The 19,786-nt window shown below is 39.1% G+C and overlaps 1 protein-coding gene across 1 annotated transcript; it reads left to right on the top strand.

Annotated features, from left to right (window-relative positions):
- Positions 1-442: 442 nt before the first annotated feature.
- On the top strand, positions 443-19,307 carry stk17b (serine/threonine kinase 17b (apoptosis-inducing)). The gene is made up of 7 exons (XM_080903701.1): positions 443-967; positions 7,674-7,886; positions 12,967-13,105; positions 14,226-14,352; positions 14,686-14,734; positions 15,808-15,987; positions 16,369-19,307. Exons 1-7 carry the CDS (start codon positions 846-848, stop codon positions 16,586-16,588), a joined length of 1,050 nt encoding a protein of 349 aa, XP_080759827.1. The 5' UTR covers positions 443-845; the 3' UTR covers positions 16,589-19,307.
- Positions 19,308-19,786: the final 479 nt, after the last annotated feature.

Genomic DNA, 19,786 nt, shown 5'->3' with positions numbered 1-19,786 from the left:
TTTAAAATCTTGAAAACTGAGTTCATATGTGCAAGACCTAGATATGCATTTTCTATTTCATGATTGGCATTTTCCATCTATAATTACAATAAGTCACCATTATTAGATAGTATGTCAAGGTGATGAAGTGCTATTATAATAAAATTATTGTAAAACTGAAAAATCATATCACACATATATACCATATATCTTATATTTATAATAAAAAACAAACAAACATTAAGCTTGTTATTTCACAAATATTGTAAATTAAATTAACTCTCATAAGTTGGACTTTGACAGTCCAACTTTTGAGTATTAAGATTCATTATTTATTTATTTTATTCATTTATGTTTTCTGAACTTCGAACCCGCTCCTTTAGTGACATGAATAGGCTGCCATATCTCGGCCGTGTCCAAATTCAAACCTTTCAACTGAACGCAAAAGCAGTGCGCATGCGCACTGACGCGTCGACGACGTTGTCAAACAGGGATGTGAAAATGATCGCAAACTGTGCGGACAAACTCAATGAGCGGACTAACAGCCGACCGCAGCGGCAGCTCGGATAGGTTTTGTGTTAACAGCCCATGAGTGCGGACTTTATAGACCCAAGCTTCGCTTTTCTTGAGCTGAGGAAAATCGGTTTAAGTCACTTTTTAAGTGCCGTCGAGCTAACTTAGCGACAGTTGAGCTAGCCGGGGAGCTGGAGCGGCGCGCGGTGACCGGCTGAGCTAACATTAACATGTAACTACGGCGAAACGAGCAGTGGTAACGTTAGTTTAGCTCATTTTCACCGTTTCTCTCACTTCTGCTCGGCGTTTGGCACCGTTTTCAGCCGGGAAGCAGCACCGAGGAGGAGAGGAAGATGTCTCGGAGGCGGCTGGACAGTCGTAGCGGACTCTCCGCCGGACTGCTCGGCGAGATTCAGACTCCGATCAGCACGGAGCCGCTGGAGACTGTGTACGAGATCACCGGGGAGCTGGGCAGGTGAGTCCGCCAGAGAGTGCACCTGCTGTATATGACACCTGGGAGCTGTACCTGACACTATACAGTCAGATATTTACAGATGAAACTCAGTTTCTGTATTACTATCACTTACTAAGAAAGGGTTACTACTTATAAGTCTTTTGTTGTATTTATTTAGTACTACATTTGTGAAGTACAGGTACAGGAACGCACCGTCCAGTGCCATAGAAGGTATCAGCTTTACTGTAGACATGTAAATACACGGCTACTGATATAGGGAAAGTCAAATATCTCAAAATCACCAAAGTAAATGTCAGATGATAGGACGGATGTTTCTCTGGTGGACAGATGCGTCGCACTGTAGGAGCTGTGAAAGATTTCCCATGCCTGTTGTGACAGTGGAGCTGAATCAGTTGGAGACGGGGACAATATATATAGCCTACCGGCTACATCTGTTATTAGTGTTCTTTTCAGTGGTGTAGAAATAAGAAGAACTAAGAAATCAAGTGTTAAAAACATGGCGTGTGCTTACATTTCCTAGTAGGTGCACGTCAGTGTTTTTCCAAGCATTTCTTTATTTGACTGTCATTGCTTTGAAGATAAAGCAGAGCAAGAAGGCACATGTATGCATGTAACTTGCTTCTTGTTTGTGTCTTTCATAAGTGAACTTTACACAGTCTGGTTTCCAAAAAAGGAGAAGTAGACACCTGACATTTTTAAAGATCACATAACCCTCCTACTAAATATTCACCAAGCTTAATTTAGGATTAAACAGTACCTCTTCACTAACGATCACTACACATCAAGCACCCTTTTCCTAGAAAGAAAAAGAAAAAAGGTCCTTACTGGGAATAACCTTTAATGCAAGGGCTGACTGGGAATATTAGGTTTGGAGCATTGTATTGCTTATGTATCTATTTATATTGATTAAAATAAAGAGCATGCTTGTAACAATGCTTTCTCAGGTAAATGCGCTCTCAATCTGTGCATCCAGTATGCTATGAGATTACTTTTCTACTAACGGATAGGCTGTAAAATAGTGACTCCTGCATAGATAGATAGAATATAGATTTTGAGGGATGTTTGAAACTATTAGGCTGATATATATCCCTGGCTGATATAAAGCTAATATATATTATATTATATAATATAATATAAAACTAATATAAAACTTTGTATCTGAAGGTATTTAAAGCCTGATGTTCTTTAAAAGACACAAAGTTATTGCTGTTATAGAGCACAAACAACACTCTACCTAGTCGAAAGTGTGCATGACCAAATACTGGGCTAATTGTGCAGTTTCACCTAAGTACACATGAGCTTTGTACCGAATCATTAATGTATTCTTGAGAAAAGAGGTTTTTAGTCTGTTTAGTCTCTCGAGGTGCATGTGAGTAAAATGTGTTGCAGGCTTTCAAAGGGGTTTTCGTTTACAATCTACGTACAGCAAATATTTTGCCCACTTTAAGCAAAAAAAAAAAAAGTTATTTATTGAAATTTGTGATTGCTACATGAATTATGGTTAATCTTATACAGCAACAAAATGCTGTTCATAAACATAAAATTTTCATGTCAAAACATTATGTTTTTGAATGAAATTAACCAAGACGATACACCTATATATTAAAAATCTGAAACTTGGTGCATCCTCTGCTCTTCTAAGACTGTTTCAGGACTCCTTCCAATTACTCCTTACAATACCAGAGTTTTGGAAAAATTTAGTGTCAAGCTTGTCATTCAGTTTTTTGTGAATATAAAATACTTGGTGCTCAGCAAAGAGGCAAAAATAACAGTAAAGTCATAAACTTATTTTTAAAAGGTAACACACAGTGTAGTCAACCCCCAAAGGCTGTGTTTTGAGCAGGAAAAACCCTGAAGTTGTGTTACAGTGAGTAAAAACTAAAGTAGTAAAAATATCACACTCATTTTAGTCCATGGGACTAAAAAGTCCTGTTTGATCTCTAAAAACACGCCAGTAAATATTTCCCTTTCTTTTTAACTGCAATGAAAAACAGTCTGAAAACGTTCAGCTGGTTTAGGACAAAGGTTCAAAAGAGGCTGCAACCTTTTCCCCATGCCCTTCCTGTACCAGACTACAGGAAGTAGTATTTAATTTGGAAAACGGTTAAACAGCCTAAGAGATGATCAAATAGATCTCAGTATTCTGTATTTACTGACTCAACTGTCATTAGATGTATTTTAAAATTTACACACCACCATGGAACGGGTTAAATCTGTCACACTTGAGTTTTTCTGAGTAATTTAACTTTTAAGACATTTTCACAGTGTGGAGTGAACCTGTATCTCCACAAAAGAAATGACAGTGAACAGGAAAATCTAAGCTTTTAGCCATCAAACGGTGTTAGACAAGGGCCCTTTGGTAGGCTGGTAATGGCCTCTGTCACCACTGGCCTATGCAACAGCTAAAATAATCTAAGCCAATCTTAACAAGAATTCCCAGGACTTTCACCGCATGAAGTATTTCTCAACTTTTACAAGTAATCATACCTTATTAAGATTCTTATGATTTATTGCAGGAATTCATATTCACAACCAGTGGCTGGATTTTAACCTCTGTGCAGAAAGGTTTAATAGCTCTAATCTGCTCTTAACTGGCAGGTGCAGATTTCCAGAAAGTTCCGCCTTTAATTACAGTTTGTGCAAAAGAACTCTTACATCATGTCTGCAGTTTCCTTCTGATATATCTGTTGTGCCAGTGATGGTGGGGTGTAGTTTAACCGTTAAATATTGATGGCTTTATAAGGGTAAACTTGTCCCACTTACTATGACAATTTTCCACACTTTGAAAAATTCAGCATGTTTCAGATGAGTTGTGACTCAAAAAGCATTCCTGTTGAAACCACACCTACAATAACAGTTAACAGTTTTTAACAGTTTTTAACATTTACTACAACACAACAAGGAAATGCACAAATCCACAAAGACTGTTACATAAGACCTTAAAAAACTTCTATTTATGTTTATGTGAAGTTGCATTCCAGTAAAATACTGTATATATTGCCCCTGACCACATTTACTTTGTAGTTACCTTAAAAAATAAACCTAAAATGTCCTGTTCTGCTTTAACTTGAGGCATAAACTGAGACAGAATATAAACATTAGCAGAGGAAAGGTTTGGGATGAGGATTTAATTGTTGTCATGTTGAGGGACCCAGATGGGTGGAGACAAATGCCATACATGGCAGGAAGAAGACCCCAAAAACTGACCAATTCTGAGCCAAGAAAACATCAGAAATGATTGGTTCTCAACGTGAGGTTAGTCATTAATATGCCACTGTGTGGTTTACTCACTATGAAAAAATCCTAATCCTAATATTAACATGCACACTGAAATCTTTGTTGGCCCAAGAGTGATTCGTTTGTCCAGGAGACTAATTATTAGTGTATTAGTGCTAATATGAAGGAGTAGAGACCAAGAATGATAATTGGATAGTTAAAACATAAAACAGGGTTGTCATTTAATAAGCAGGTAGAGAGAGGCAAGAGGTTAAATTACAGAGGTTAAGACTATACAGCATGAAAACTGAGAAAAAAAATTATATTTACTTCTTTTCTGCACATACTCTACAGAAAATGTTTTTTTTTTAGCATTGAGTGTTAATAAACAGGAAGAGTTGAGCAAATGTGCTACCTTGTCACATGAAAGAGGAGGTCTTGCATGACTGTTCAGATAGAAAAAAAATTTAAAAATCCCCAAATTTGGAAAATTACCAGGTTAGCAAAATATTAAACATAGCCCATAACAAACTAGATTATATGAAGTAAAAACAGCTCAGTAAAATAAAATAAGATAGCTCAAGAAGGAGCTGCAACAACACACATTTGAAGGACAGCTGATGTCACTTATCTGTGTATTCATGCTGATACACTGACCCTAACTTTTTGCATGTGCTGGCTGAATAGCTCAGATCGAGTCATGCAGTGTAATGCACTAAGTTAATGGTGATTGGACTCTGGACTCTAAGTCTTAACACTCCAGCCTCTGACCGGGGAGGTGACTTTATTGTACAGTGGGAAAATATGAAGCCTTGGTATAAAAGGAGACCTTTATCATGTGTTTGTGTACGAGCCATGGCAACTGCAGGCAGCTGATGATCATATCCTGACAAGCCCGAGGTGTGTTTGAAGTCATTATGCGTCACGCAGAGCATTAAAGTGTAGCTAGTGTTAGTCTGCAGGAGGAAGGAAACAAGTACATGTGGAAAGCAGACTTAAGAAAGCAGAACCGGCTTGGGTTACTTCTGCTCGCCACTTTGTTTGCAATTTGTTAAAACAGGAAGTTCTGATGTGAAATGTGTTAAAACTCAGTGATGAGAACATGGCTGGCACAAAGGTGTTAATCTTAAACTGTAGTAGCTCTACTTTTGAATTTAAGGTAATTTCCCAGCTATAACTAAATCCCTAAACAAGGACCTTTCACTGTGTGTCCTTACTTATTTATTTATTTGTCAGAATGAAGCTTAAATGCTTCTGTTGGTTGTTGCTGTTCATGGAATTAATTAAAAACACATCAATCATCATTTGTCTGTGTATTTGAAATGACTGTAACGTGAGATAAGATCTTGATCTTAAAAAAAAAAACAACCCCCCAACAAAACACCTTTTTGGCAAGTGTCTTCAGAGGGAGCTTATTCTGTTACATCTCCTCTTCCATTGGTGGATGTTCGCATTAAACATGGTTAAAGTTTCAAATATTGAGGTCAGTAATCTTGTCAGCTGAAAGCTCAGGCTTCGGACTGCTCTGAACTCTGTTTCAGGCCGGTCTTTCTGCCCTTGGCTCTGTATGATGTCATTGAGAGGGAATATCCCTAGTATGACCGTTTCAGGAGCAACACTGTTGTTTACAAGGTGCAGCCAAACAAAAGAAACAGGTAGTTGAGTTGTAGAGACTTTTCCTGCCTCAGAGTCGGCTTTTCACCAGAAATCTTTTCATTTTCCTGCTTATTAAACTAAACCAAACTACTTCTGACCATTTAATATACATAAATATCTATTCTACTTAAATAATTGAACTCCCTCGCTAACAAAGCAAAGCAAATTTCCTTTAAGCAGGAAAAGAATATGTACAAGAAGACATGAAGGTTTAACATGGTGGAGGCTTATATGCTATCACATGATGTGCAGGATGTTTTAGCACAATTCAAAGAACTCCTTCTGGGTCTGTAACCTAGAAAAGTTAGGTTTTCCTAGAGAGCTGAAATTAGGGCTGTTATCTGCACAGCTGGTAACAAGGTGAACTTTAAACAAAGTTTAAAATACGTATTAAATATTAAAATAGCTCTAAAATGAAGTTTAATGACCTAAACAAATGGTTACCACGGTGACAAAGCATGGCAGTAGGCTGTTGGAAATGTACTAGCATTAGATAACACTCCCGCACACAGAACCTGTTATCTAATGCCATTTCTGTATTTGTATAACACCTTTATCACAAAGTCACTTACAGATATTATGTTGTAAAGGCTGGACCACATACTAATCAGCATTTTCTGCATAAAATGAAACATATTAATCATTAGTTATATTTGACTTATATTGGGGAAAGTTTGCGGTGAATCATGTTGGAGATATTTAGCCATCTAAATTAATCTTACAGTGGATAATGGCTCAAACCACAACATCTATCAGGGTTTTTCCTGCACAGAAAAAAAAATGATGGAAACAACCAAAGAAGCTTTCGTTTTACATCAAAGGAAAATCACCAGCACTTTGATAGACAATTTGTAAAAATATCTGAAACATTTTTTTACGCAATGGACAAAAATAAAAGGAAAGAAAAGTAAAGATTTCTCTTAAGTTGATGCCAAAGGCCAATTTGTAGCCTGGAAAAAAGCCTGTTTATATACACTTATATGTATATGTATAAGATGGTGTAATAACCATGACTTGACCCATTGGTTTCTGGCATTTGTGCTAAGGAGAAGACTAAAAAAATCCTAACCAAGTTCTTCTAGAAACAACTCCAGCGAATGAACTCCAATATTAATAAATGGAACCTAACAAAATGTGTTTAATCAAATTGATATTACCCCATAATAAGGTTTAAAAAGCTGGATTTAGTTATACTTACACCTCGCATGAGCAGAATTTCAGAACATAATGGCCTTGACCTAAATGCATGGTAATTCATGTCCTGGATATGTTAGCCAGGAAAAAAAAATACATTTACTGACATCTTTACTACAGCAAGAATTAGAAAGAAAAATCTCACCTTATCGCTACAGCTGAACCCAGAAACAGACAAAATGTTTTTGGGTCTGTTTTATCCATGACCTTGTTCATTCCCAGAGTTCATTACCAATGGTGAGTGTTGAAACATAGGATGGTAAATGTCCTATACAGAGCCTACATGACTGCGAGGGCAGCACTAATCCATCTGTCAACCTCACACCCCACAAAATTCAAACCCTGTAGGGTTATCATAAAAGAGTAGAAATAACTACAGAGGCCACTTGTCTGTGTAGCAGGCTGTAAACATGTTTATTTCTGCTGTAAAGTTGGACATTTTAACATGGAAGCCTCCAGTGGGTATTAGAGGAACTGCAGTTTTTTCAATTGGTTTTGATTTTTGACTATGGAGGTTTTTACTTAAACTTTATAAAAGCTTTACTCAGGCATTTCCTGTTTAATCAATATAACTGTAAAAAAATAAATTAAAACTCAGCTTCAGTTTGTGTATTCTTGTCCTGCTTTTTTTTCCTCTCAGGGGCAAGTTTGCTGTGGTGAAGCGGTGTGTGGAGAAAACCACAGGAAAAGCGTTCGCTGCCAAATTCCTAAAAAAGAGGAGACGAGGTCGTGACTGCCGGGCAGAGGTCATCCATGAGATGGCTGTCCTGGAGATGGCACGTAACAACCCCCGAGTGGTCAACCTGCATGCCGCTTATGAGACGGATCACGACATTGTCTTAGTGCTGGAATAGTGAGTTCACACAAACTTTCTGCCTGTTTTATTTTTATATATGCTGCATCCTATTTAATTCATACATTTTACTTGAGTGCTTCTATTTTCCTCAAATACGCCAAGCCAGCAGTGAGATCCTGTAAACGCTTGTATGAGGGCGAAGTCCTGTTTGTCAAGTCCTAAGGAGCTGCTAAATTAGCAAACAGCTCATCCTTCATAACAGGTTTATCAGGAATAGGTTGAAAGCTACAGCAACATGCTGGAAGCTTGAGCTGAAGGTGACCTGAACCACCGTCCTCTTAGTCTTGACCTCTTAACCTTTCCTATTTAAAAGCCCTTTTCAAATGAATGTCACGTCCTTTGTCTGTGCCGCCATTTGTCTTGTCACTTTGTACAATCAAAACTGAAACTGGAAGATTAGATATGAGAATACATGAGGACTTGTTGAAATGAACTGCTCTGTTTTTTCTAACCACACCTGTAATTGTCATTGGAGACACCTTAATCCCCTCCAAAGTGCAAACATGGTAAACAGCTCACTTTGTTGATCTAAGACAGTCTGGAAAATAATGGCCTGGTCCTTGTTCCAGAAAGCAGCTTCAGCAGTATTCGAAGCCAACTTTAAACTCAGAAAGTAGAAACTCCTGAGGTTGAGTCTGTATTCAACCTGAGATTGTGCTTGAAAATCAGATAGATCCATCGCCGCCTGGATCTTTGATACTCAGATTTGCCATGGCAATGGCTAAATAAATAGCAAAGCCTCCATTTTGATGCAGTGATAATAGAAGTATGGACAAGTTTCTTTCTTAGGCCTCAGTGCCAATCGACCCAGAGACTGAGTAGCAACCACTGGTTACTAGAGATGGCACGATACCACTTTTTTATGTCCGATACCGATACCGATATCATAAATTTGGATATCTGCCGATACCGATATGAATCCGATATAGTGTTTTTTAATCAACAAAACAGTTTTTTTAAATATCTTGCTGCATTTTGTATAAGTTCATACTCAAGTTTAAAACAACAACTACACTAAAGCTATTCTGTTATACCTATATGCAAAAAAAAAAAAATTTCATAGTTCAGCAATACTGATCAATCTAATAAACTTAAACCTACACCATCCTCCCTATTCTGGTATTTTAAAGAGTACTTACCATAAATATTAAGCAACCTAACTAATAGGGTTCCAACTCCCAGCAACAAAAAAAAAAAAAAAAAAAAAAAGGGGAACCACCCCTCACACTCCACCTCATGATGCTTAATCAACGTAATCAACCTTAATTTGATTCAGTGTGAAAAAAAATGCACAGAAATCAATTATTTTTCAAGAAATATTAAATAGATTCAACATCTTTCTTCAACAAAATTGCAGACTGCACAGATGGTACCTTCCCAAAGGAAAAAGTACTATAGCTTACTAGGGTATATATATTAGACTTAATAGTCACTATATACAGTAATTGACTTCTATTCATTTTACATCAAATTAAAACTTTGGGTGTAAGATTCGGATAATTATTTATTAAAAGCTAGACATTTTAAATGAGAATAAGAAAGAAAAGTATGTCTTTGTGCCCCCTTTTCCCTGTTAATGCCCTATCGGCCCCCCTGGCTAAACTTTGCTAGATCCGCCCCTGCACAGTTACCAGCCGTCAGCTACGTAGAAAAAGATCCTCGAGTAGAAAGTAATAATAAATAAATTCTAACAACAGCTGATCAAGCTTAAACGTGCTGCTGTTGTTCAGCCGCTGGTTTCCTCTTTCTGGTGCAAAGTGGGCCAAAAACAAACCAGAGAGACGGACTCGCGACAGAAAAGCCGATCAGCTGATCGTTAAGCAGTTTCATGATTGAAGTAGCAGCCAGAAGAGGCAGTCGCTCCATATATCGTTTGTTAAGCTTAACGCAGGAATGCTTTACAAACATTCAGAGATGGACTTACACACTTGCTTTACTTCTCTCGGGGATAACTTTGTCGGAGATGAAATGCCGGGTTGCTAGCGAAGCTCCAAATGCTATCCAGACCACCGACAGGTCCTGCATGCCACAGCCGCTCTATCACGTGATGCATACTGCTCCGACGTGCTAACGTTCTGAGGTGAGTTACGGCGTGTTGCAAGTTTTGTGAGGTGCTTTCGTGATATTTAATGGATCGGATTACATTTTTTATTTTTCTCCGATATCCGATCCAGTAATTTAGGTCAGTATCGGACCGATACCGATACGTAATATCGGATCGGTCCATCTCTACTGGTTACTAGGGAAAAATCTGTATTCCCCCAGCTGTTCAGCAAGCAGTCTGGAAGCTGCTGAGTGCTGCACTAAATACATCCCTGAAATTGCTTTAGTCGCTTGCCGATTGCTGTGGTTGGTATTTGTTTCCATAGGAAACTCCCTGCTAAGCAGTCGTGAAAAGTGTGATGCAAACTGGAAACAGAGACACTGTGCCTTCAAAGTAAAGACTTTCTGTGATACAGTTAATACATTAGATAATATGTTTTAAAGACTACTGACCAACTTCTTCCAGGAGCAATTTGTTGACAATCTGCATTTTCCAGCATGACAAAGCTCCGCTACAAACCGGAGTGATAACGTTTTGGATCTATGAGTCATAATGTATAAAACAGATTGTGAGGATTGTTTTTGTTTTTATCTTTGCCAAAGACGTACCACAGTTCTTTCTTATTTTGTCATGCAGGATTTACATTGAACCTATTCTGTAACAGCCACAAATAACAAGGAAATTGTAGGTTTCTGTTACAGAACACCGCACAGAGTCATTGTGGGCTGATTTTGTTAAATGGCGTGTGTAGTCACAGCTGTCTTAGAAAGATGCAGATTAATGTGCTCTAATATGAGCTTTAATATCGACTGTATGAATGAAACCCAGCATCAATCAGCTGCTTCAGGTGAAGCAGGAGGAAGGAGTCAGAGAGGAAATCTGCCGGCAAGCAGGTGAAATTCAAGTTGGCTCGTTTTTATGGAAAATAAATCCCAGCATTTCCTGCATCTCAGTATAAACAAACTCAAAGTTTCTAGAACAGGAGCAGTAATCGATCATGCGTGGCAAAAACTTGCTATGTAGTGCACCTGTTTAGAAATGTCTTTACCCGCATCCTGCTGTCTAGTTTCTGCTTTCTCAGTTTCTCCACCTCTACTTTTGTTAGCATGTTTTGAATTCTTATTGAAAGTCTTTCTCCGTCCGGCTATTTTTACTGATTTATCTCTCATCTGTTTACTTTTCCATTAGAATTCCTTGTTCTGGATCATAGATGCATTCCTCACCTGAATTATTTCATTCAGTCTCGTGCAGTTCCCTTATTCTTTATCAATATATCTTTATTTCTTTTCTTTTTTTTAATTCATATTTTTATTAAGGTTTCAAAAGCAGGCATTCACAGTATGTACATCATGTAAGCATTCTTCATACTTAGGTTATCTGCCTTAAATACTGAAATAGTATTTTAATTTACATCCAAGTCATAAGGGAAGAATACTTACAACGATAGAAGTAATTGAAACCATCACATAATCCGAAAAACAAAAAACAAAACTAACAAACCTAAGAAAGAAGAAAAAAAAAAAAAAACAAAAAAAAACACGGATGTGTTGGTATGGGGTGATCCTATAAATATATATACATGCATCATAATTATTGGTTTGTAATAGTAAAATCTGGCCTATGAGGCGTGATATATTTAACCCAGTTTTCCCAATATGATGTAAATTTCTCCAGCTTGTGGTTAACAGAAGCTGTTATCTTTTCCATGTTATAAATTTCCATTGTGATTTCCATCCATGTACTTATGTTTGGGCTCTCTGGGGATAACCATTTTCTGGTGATATTCTTTTTACAGGCCACCAATAAAATATTTATTAAATGTTTATCATATTTAGGCCATTCCTGAGGTATATATCCAAAGAACATAGTCTTACTCTCGAGAGGTATTTCACGTTTAAAGATATCCTGTAAGGCATTATGTATTTCTCTCCAATAATCCCTCAAAATTGGGCAGTCCCAGAAAATATGGTAATGATTTGCACTTTGATTTCCACAGTTCCTCCAACAAGCAACCTGAGTGTGAAGACGCTGCATCAGCCAGCTGCCATTGCACATGCAATGGTTATTTACAGCTAACTGAGCTAGAAACTAAAATTAGGTGCAACACTTTAATTAAATGAAATATAATAATAACAAGAAAGTAGAAATGAGGCCTAGATTTGACGTACTTACAAAACTAAGTAAATAAAAATACATAGGACTTATTTTGATTTACTTCTTTTTTTTTCTTTTAAATGTGGTCCAATTTTTCAGCAAATTAAGTTTTATTGAGGTTTAAGTTTTAAATCTTTCATTACTTTATATACTGCCGGGCAGATTAAACTACAGGGTAAGTCAAAAAGAATCATATGATTTGTAGTAAAAGCTAAAAGCTCGCAGTAAACACATGGCTGAACATAAAGCTCTACATACAAAACTTACAGTGTTTACAGATGCTCAGTGTGTCCCCCTCTGGATGCATGGCATGCCCATACAATAGTCAAGCTCGTCACGTACTTTTGTATGTGTGGAGTCTATGCAGCTTGCAGCTACTACTGACAGAGTGCTAACTACTGTCAACCGAGTGAAACTTGCGAAAAACAAACCAGAGTTTTCTCTTCAGCTTTAGGCTTGTTCTTAACTCGTACTGACATTTTGCTTGCGATTACAGCAACAAGGATATAAATTCAAATTCAGAAATGGCAGTTAGAAGCTTGAGTTATCTGAGGTGTAGTAAAACTTTCTACTTGTACATTTTAGCGCTTCAGTCTTCATTTGTGTGCCTGCAGTGTTTTTGGTTTTTTTTGGTTTTTTTGCAATGACTAAGCAGGAAGGAGGTTCTCTTTCTCAATAAAACCTTACCACAACATGCAGGATCAAACCTGCGTCCCTCTGGCTGTGGGCTGGAGACTAAAACCACTGCACCACCCTTTAATCCATAAATGCATTTTTGTTTTCTCCTGTGGAAACTCTAACACACACACACAGTCTGTATCAAACTGGTCTGTGTTTCATATTTCACCAGACATTCCTTCTTGTCTCCTGTTCATGCAGTGCGGCCGGTGGAGAGATATTTGACCACTGCGTATCCGACGAGCTGCTGCCCGAGGCCCAGATCACGCGCCTGATCAGGCAGACGCTGGAGGGAGTCCACTACCTCCATCAGAGCAACTTGGTCCACTTAGACCTCAAGGTATTCAGACACATCCAACCAAAGTGAATCTATTTTTAACCGTTTACTCAACTCACCACAGACTTAACCTTAAGTACTCGGGTGTTTCCCTTCTCTAAGCGCTCAAAATCCTAAATTCCTTTTTTAATGCCACAGTTAAGCCTAGAATCAGGATTGTAGAGAGCATGGAACTGACTTCTGCTGCAGTGACAGCAGGGTGTGAAGAGTTTTGTTGCCGCTACATCAGGGTCAAATCGAGTGTCCACCACCTGAGCCCCTAAGAATCAGCTGATTTTTTTTTTTTGTATAGGACTACAAAATTAAATCTACATGTTGATACCAGGATCGTCACACACCTCTGACTCTCCTGGGCCACAACAATGGATTAAATGTGTGGGGTTTTTGTCTCAAAAATTCAAGATCTTGACTAAATACCAAATCTTAGCAAATGCCTTTGTTAAATGTGTTATTTTACTCATGAGGGTGGGAATTTTACATGTCAACATAAAACTGTCATCACTGTCAGGAATACTTGTCATTTGACCCACAGGTCCTTTAAAAAGAAGTATTGTATTGTCCTAAAATCAGTTTGGGTGAGTGTGAGGGACCAAGCTGGTGTGGCCTGAATAAGACAGATAATGTTGTAGAAAGTGAGTTTCATTTCACTTTTTTCTTTTTTACAAGCAATTTGAGCCTTTTAAAAGACATCGGCTAATCCCAGACCTGATCAAAGTAATAAAAAACAGTGATACAGCAAATTAACTTCTCAAACAGCCAAACTGAACTGACACAACAGAAAAAGGAGAACTTATACTGGCTGACCTCAGTGCATTTACTTTAAATGAGCATATTTTCAGCTTTCATGTGTGCAGATTTGGTCTTAAATTTCATTTCAAGTTAAATCAATAAGTCTTATTTATACCTGTGAATACCCTGTGATTACAGGACAGTCACATACAGCACTAAATGTTCTCAGACTGTTTTAAAGAGAATGGCGCAATATCATAAGAGTCGTTTATTTAATTAAATAACTGTTTCCTGTGCAGAGACATTCATCATGAGGTGAATTTTGCAATCAGAAATGAGTTTTATCCCTCGAGCACTTCCTGCTTTCACTTTGTTCCCTCTCTGCCTCTCTCAGCCACAGAACATCCTCCTGACCAGCCTGTCGCCTCCAGGAGACATAAAGATCGTGGACTTTGGCCTGGCACGCAGACTGGGTGCGGTCGGAGAGCTCCGAGAGATTCTTGGCACACCTGAATACGTGGGTAAGCTGACGCTCATGAAACAAAGGCGGCAGCGGACATTTCACACATATTTATAGACAAACATCAGTCAGATTCACAATAATAAACTATATGTAAATTGTCAATGTTGACTAAGAAGAGATCATGCATTTGATCAATTCTTACCCAACATGTGCATTTTACTGTGCTAGCTCCTGTGAGAGTGGATGAGTGACACACCTATAAATAAATGCAGAAAGAACCATGAGTCAGTAATTAATCTGGGAAATTACACAGAGATCTTTTCTCTTCTCACTGTTGACTGACAGCTTTTACTTTTTTTCTTCTTTTTTTCTTTTTCTTTTTTGTATTTAGCTCCAGAGATCCTCAACTACGAGCCAATCACAACGGCGAGTGACCTTTGGTGAGTATATCTGTACTAAATGGGCTATGGTTTAACCCTTTGGAAGGAGCGGTATCACCACTTGTACTTTGCCACTTCCAGCATGAAGAGAAAGTAACATGAACTCCACCACCAGGAGAATAAAAGCTGAGCTTAAGCTGCGTACGTGCTGGAAGTGACTCTCAGCGATGTGGTGACCAGTGACCACAGCACAGGAAGTCATTTTACATCGTGGGTCACATGCAACCCACTTTGATCTCAAGTGTGCCAGACCAGTGAAACTCTGCTTTTTGTCAGAGTACAATTTAGTAAAGTTTAACCACATGTGTAATCCCTGACATATTTTAAAATAAGGAAAGAAGTTCAATTTAAGGAATATATCTCAGTTTTTCCACATGGGAAAGGAATGCTGCTTTAAGCTTAAATTGTAAGAAATAAATGTTTAAATTTACAGATAAAGTTCTGTTAGCACTTTTGCAGACTGTCCTACCATTTATAAAACAACATTTTTGTCAACTGACAGAATGTCTTCTTTTTGGAGTTTCTTTTTCTATGGTAAACCCACTGTGAAAATAATACATTTCCAAAGTAGATGGTGAAAAACCAAAACACTTTTTGACATTTTATTGTCTATCTATTACTGCTCTATTACTTTGACTTTGGTGTAGTATGAATGGCCATAGGTGAGGTTGAAAAAAAAAAGTATAAAAATACGGTTAAGTCTGGAAAATGTAAAGCAAGCCACAAATTTTAAAGCTCATTCCAGCCTCACATTTCCTCACATTTGTGGAGCTGTAAGTGAATTTAAAACGTAAAGTATTTACTTGGGTTGATTTAAAAGAATTGGTCACTGTGAACATAAATCTAAAACATATGCAGCTTCATTAGAAAAACATCACAAACTGGAAATGAAAGTGAAGGCGATCTTCGGCAGTGTGGGTATTAATGTAATGCTTCCCACTTCTTTTGTGGCAAATGCGATGAGAACACATCGTTCTTCTTATTTGTTTTTCTAAGATTATTTCAGATATTTTGCTTGTGTCATTTAGCCTTCAGACTCTCCATGTCTGATATGTCCTGTGTGTGTTTCTCAGGAGCGTGGGCGTCATCGCGTACATGCTGGTGACGGGCGAGTCTCCGTTTGCTGGGGACGACAAGCAGGAGACGTATCTGAATGTTTCCCAGGTCAATGTGGACTACAGCAGGGAGGCCTTCTCCAGGGTGTCTGAGCTCGCTGTGGACTTCATCCGCAAGCTGCTGGTCAAAGCACCTGAGTGAGTAAATGACAATCTGTGTGCGAGAGTCTGTGTGCGAGTGTAAGAGTGTGGGTGTTTTAACATAACTTCCATGTAACAGAGAGATGAAAATGAAAACATAGCTGTGAACAGAACCGTGATGGATGTTTTTCCAAGTCACGTCATGTGTTGTTTTAAAGTTTTTCCACTGGTGTGTGATGGATTCACACTCATCAGGCAGCATGCTGGGCTAAGTATGATCTCATCAGAACTAGTATGTCAAGAAGAACCTGCTGGTGTTAATCTATAAAGGAAGAAATCTGGTTGAAGGAAAGATCAGATTGTTCAGTGAAACACCAGCACCTCGATCTCTTTGCATGAATGTGTCTAATCGTTGGACTGTCTCTGTTTTGACCGTAGGGACCGGCCCAGCGCCATCGACTGTATGAGTCACCCCTGGCTGTGGCAGCAGCCGCAAATCTGCATGAGCCCGGAACCCGCCGCCACCGCCTTCCGTACCAGGAGCTGTGGCACAAAGTGGGCGGCCCCTCACGAAGACTTTGAAGACAAGGAAAACTTCCTGGAGTCATCCCACTCACACGCAAAAAGGTTTCGCTTCGAGGAGGATGCTGACTTTTGAAGCTACAAAAATGATAAGAGGGAGATGAAGATGCAGCGGTGATCACTTCTTCCTCTGAGCTTTTAAATTGTTTTAAGTCTCCTGGAAACCAGCAGCGTGCCGGCCACTATTCACCGTTCTGTTTATACTGATCTACTCAAACCAACCAAAGATAACCGGCTAAACTCTGATGTGTCGCTGTTCATACTGTACAGTACGTCTCAGTTAATGCGGTGTGTTTAACCTCAAGTATTTAATTTCCTGTCTTAAACCCACTCTGTGCTGATGAAGGCTGCTCCGGAGGACTTCCAGGGGAATCTATGCAACATTTCTGGTGCTTCTGAATTCTTTGCCTTAACTGTGGGAAGTTGACTCACCTGGAGCTGCTTTCGGTTGCACTTGTGCTTCAGCTGAAATGTGTGATATAGAGATTAGCGCCTCTGCTATGAGGAAGTGAGATCATGTTGTTCTTTGCATGTTTAAAAGAGGCAGCAGCGTTATAGTGTTTCAGGTTTCTATCTGTAGATAAAATCCGCTGCTGCCCGCGTCAGGGTAACTTCTCTGTCGCATCAAAGTCAGATAGCGGCCACATTCGGGCCTGATCAGGCCTGCTTTTGGCTAGTTATAGCAGCTGCTTTGTGGGCCAGATGTGGCCTGGGAGACATGGTGGAGTTAGGGTGATGCTCCTTTGACATCTGCCTTGTGTAAGGTGGAATCGGTGCCAGATGTGGACCACATTTAGGACAAACATTCCTTAATAGTGCTGCAGATAAATCCTTCAGAAATGGATACAAGCAACAACATTAGTGGAGTTTTTTCCCCCCTCTGGAATTCACTTACCAACTTAATTTTTTCCATTTTCCAGCCTATTAATATTATTAAACAGATTTTTAACCATCAAGGTTCAGTTTCAAAGACTTCCAGGTTTTCAGCATTCTTACCGCGAGGAAGTTAAATAGTAAACTAAAGCATCCCTCCAGAGTTCCTGTGTCTCATTTTTGTTTTTAACCATGAGGCAATTTAACCATAAAAAAACAGAAAATATGCAATGAAGCCTTTATCAGCATGGATATCTTATAGTCAGTCTTCTGAGCCAAAATTGAGTATCGGTTAATAAAACCCACTATTTCTACACTCCCACAGCCCTGTTTGCAAATTATTTTGAAAATAAGTTTAGATACGCCACAAAGAAGCTTCTGAAGTCAACTTCTACATGATTAGAGGGAAAATTTTGACTCTAGGATATTAAAAAGGGACAGGTCAGAGTAACATTATCTAAAAATAGTTTTGGTACCTGTATCCACTCGTGAAAGAGTTTGCTGCATGATTGCCTTTAAACCTGATGTCAGACTTGGATTTTCTCAACATATGCTTCATACTGAGGGTTTAAACGTAGCTCAGGGTCTTATAGAAAGCTCTTTAAAAAAAAAAATCTAAATATGCACCTTTCAGTGTTAATCTGCATTTAGGTTATTATGAAATTTCTGGCTGGAAGTGTGCTGCAGTAAAAGTAAGTATAAAGGGGTGAATCAGCCGAGTGGGCCGTGCCCGCACTTACTCAAATGATTTCCTCCCTGAGCTGCGAGTTCCTCTTAGAGGAGAAACTTTAGCACTTAGTGTGTGCAGAGCCTTCACTTAGACCTCCTGCAGTCCTCCGCAGGTCCGGGTGCCTCAAGATTTCATCTCAGGGCTGCTGCTCACTCTTTGTTTTCTATTCTTAATGTTATTCTCACAAGCTGATTATTATTATTATTATTATTGTAATATTTATGTGCTGGACTTCTATTTTTTATGTAAATAATGCACTCACGTGTCTTATAAGCAGAGATTCAGGTGATGATGAAAGGAAGGATTAGTCAATGAGGTGGTTCAGGAAAGTGAAGTCAAAGTGGGGAAACAGAGAGGTGTCAGATGGTTTTTAGAGAGGAAAGAGGTGATTAAACAGGAAGAGTGAGTGTGGGAAGAAGTATTTCCTGATGGTTGCTTTAAGTTGTGGAGAGGTGATGAGAAAGTAGGGATGACTATTTCACAGAGGAGCCAAGGTGCCACCAGCAACAAATCCTGACCTCAGACAGTGGCAGCTCTCAACCTCCAGAGAAAACATTCCTCTGGTTTTATTTTTAGGTGCCAAACCCGAACGGGACCACACTGCGTGCGTTTGTTGTTGCTGTCAGCACAAAGGCCTTTGTGTATCTGTGTGTGTGTGAGGAGGCTGGGCCGTGCTGTCGTCCTTTATAACTGGAACGCCACACTGTAAAAGAGCAGACTGCTGTAAACGGAAATAAGCTTGAATCCATCTGCTCTGAGAATAAAAGGTTTGGAGTTGGTTAAATCTGCAGAGCAGGTGGGTCTGACGTCACTTTGGTGCCGACGCTCCATTGGACCATTGTCTCCGTCAGACTCTTGCTGTAACCGTCGTGTTGTTTTTGTACAGCTGCTGTTGTTCTCGCGTCACTCGGCGGCCTCGGAGTGTGCGAGCGCTCTTTGTGTCAGTGCCGCTGATGTCACTCAGCGTTCCTCTTTGTTGTCTTGAGACTGAAGGATTACTGTATGTCAGAATGAAACCTGCCACAAGCACAAATAAATCAGATCTACCTTTATTCTGCTTTTTATGTTTTGGGTTTTTTAAAGTATGAGCGTTCTGATTGCATCTGAAATAACTAAAAAAATAATTTGTATTCTGATTAGCTTCAGGCTAATGTTAGGCATCACAAAGCAAACTGGAAAAGCTCATTAAAGACTGTAGAAAATAAATGGTGTCTGTGCTTTGATGTTTTTCCAGCTCCACGCTGCCCCCTGTTGGCCCTGCAGAGCTGAGAGTTCATACTGGGTCATACTGTGTCAGTGTGTACCAGTGAGCAGGCACAGACTGGAAACCAGTAGCTCAGTAACTCTCAGCAGTGTTTCCCAACCTTTTGGAGCCACAGTACATATTTCACATTAGAAAAATCACACCGCACACCAACAAACAAATGTCACAAAAAGCATATTGATAATTTTTCCCCGCCCACCAGGTATAGCGGAATTGGCTCAGTTTGTCCCCAGTATACCTTTTTTGCTTTCTTCTGACCACTAGTCATGCTAGGGCCTTCATCTGGGTCAGAACTTTCTCCAGGACTCATCTCAGATTGACTTTTTCCTTTTCAAATATTTATCTATTGCTATTTTGCACTGCACAGTCTTACAGCGTGACTAATTTCTCCTTCTGTTTTACTAGGA

The sequence above is a fragment of the Rhamphochromis sp. 'chilingali' genome (genome assembly GCF_963969265.1).
Source record: "Rhamphochromis sp. 'chilingali' genome assembly, chromosome: 14".
NCBI classification, from domain to species: domain Eukaryota; kingdom Metazoa; phylum Chordata; class Actinopteri; order Cichliformes; family Cichlidae; genus Rhamphochromis; species Rhamphochromis sp. 'chilingali'.
Note: the sequence above shows the minus strand (reverse complement) of the source record. Positions and strands in the feature narration are given on the sequence as shown.

Coding starts and splice junctions, on each gene's coding strand:
- stk17b (XM_080903701.1), top strand. CDS start 846: ATGTCTCGGAGGCGGCTGGACAGTCGTAGCGGACTCTCCGCCGGACTG. Junction 7,887..12,966: donor ATTGTCTTAGTGCTGGAATA/GTGAGTTCACAC, acceptor CTGTTCATGCAG/TGCGGCCGGTGGAGAGATAT. Junction 13,106..14,225: donor TGGTCCACTTAGACCTCAAG/GTATTCAGACAC, acceptor TGCCTCTCTCAG/CCACAGAACATCCTCCTGAC.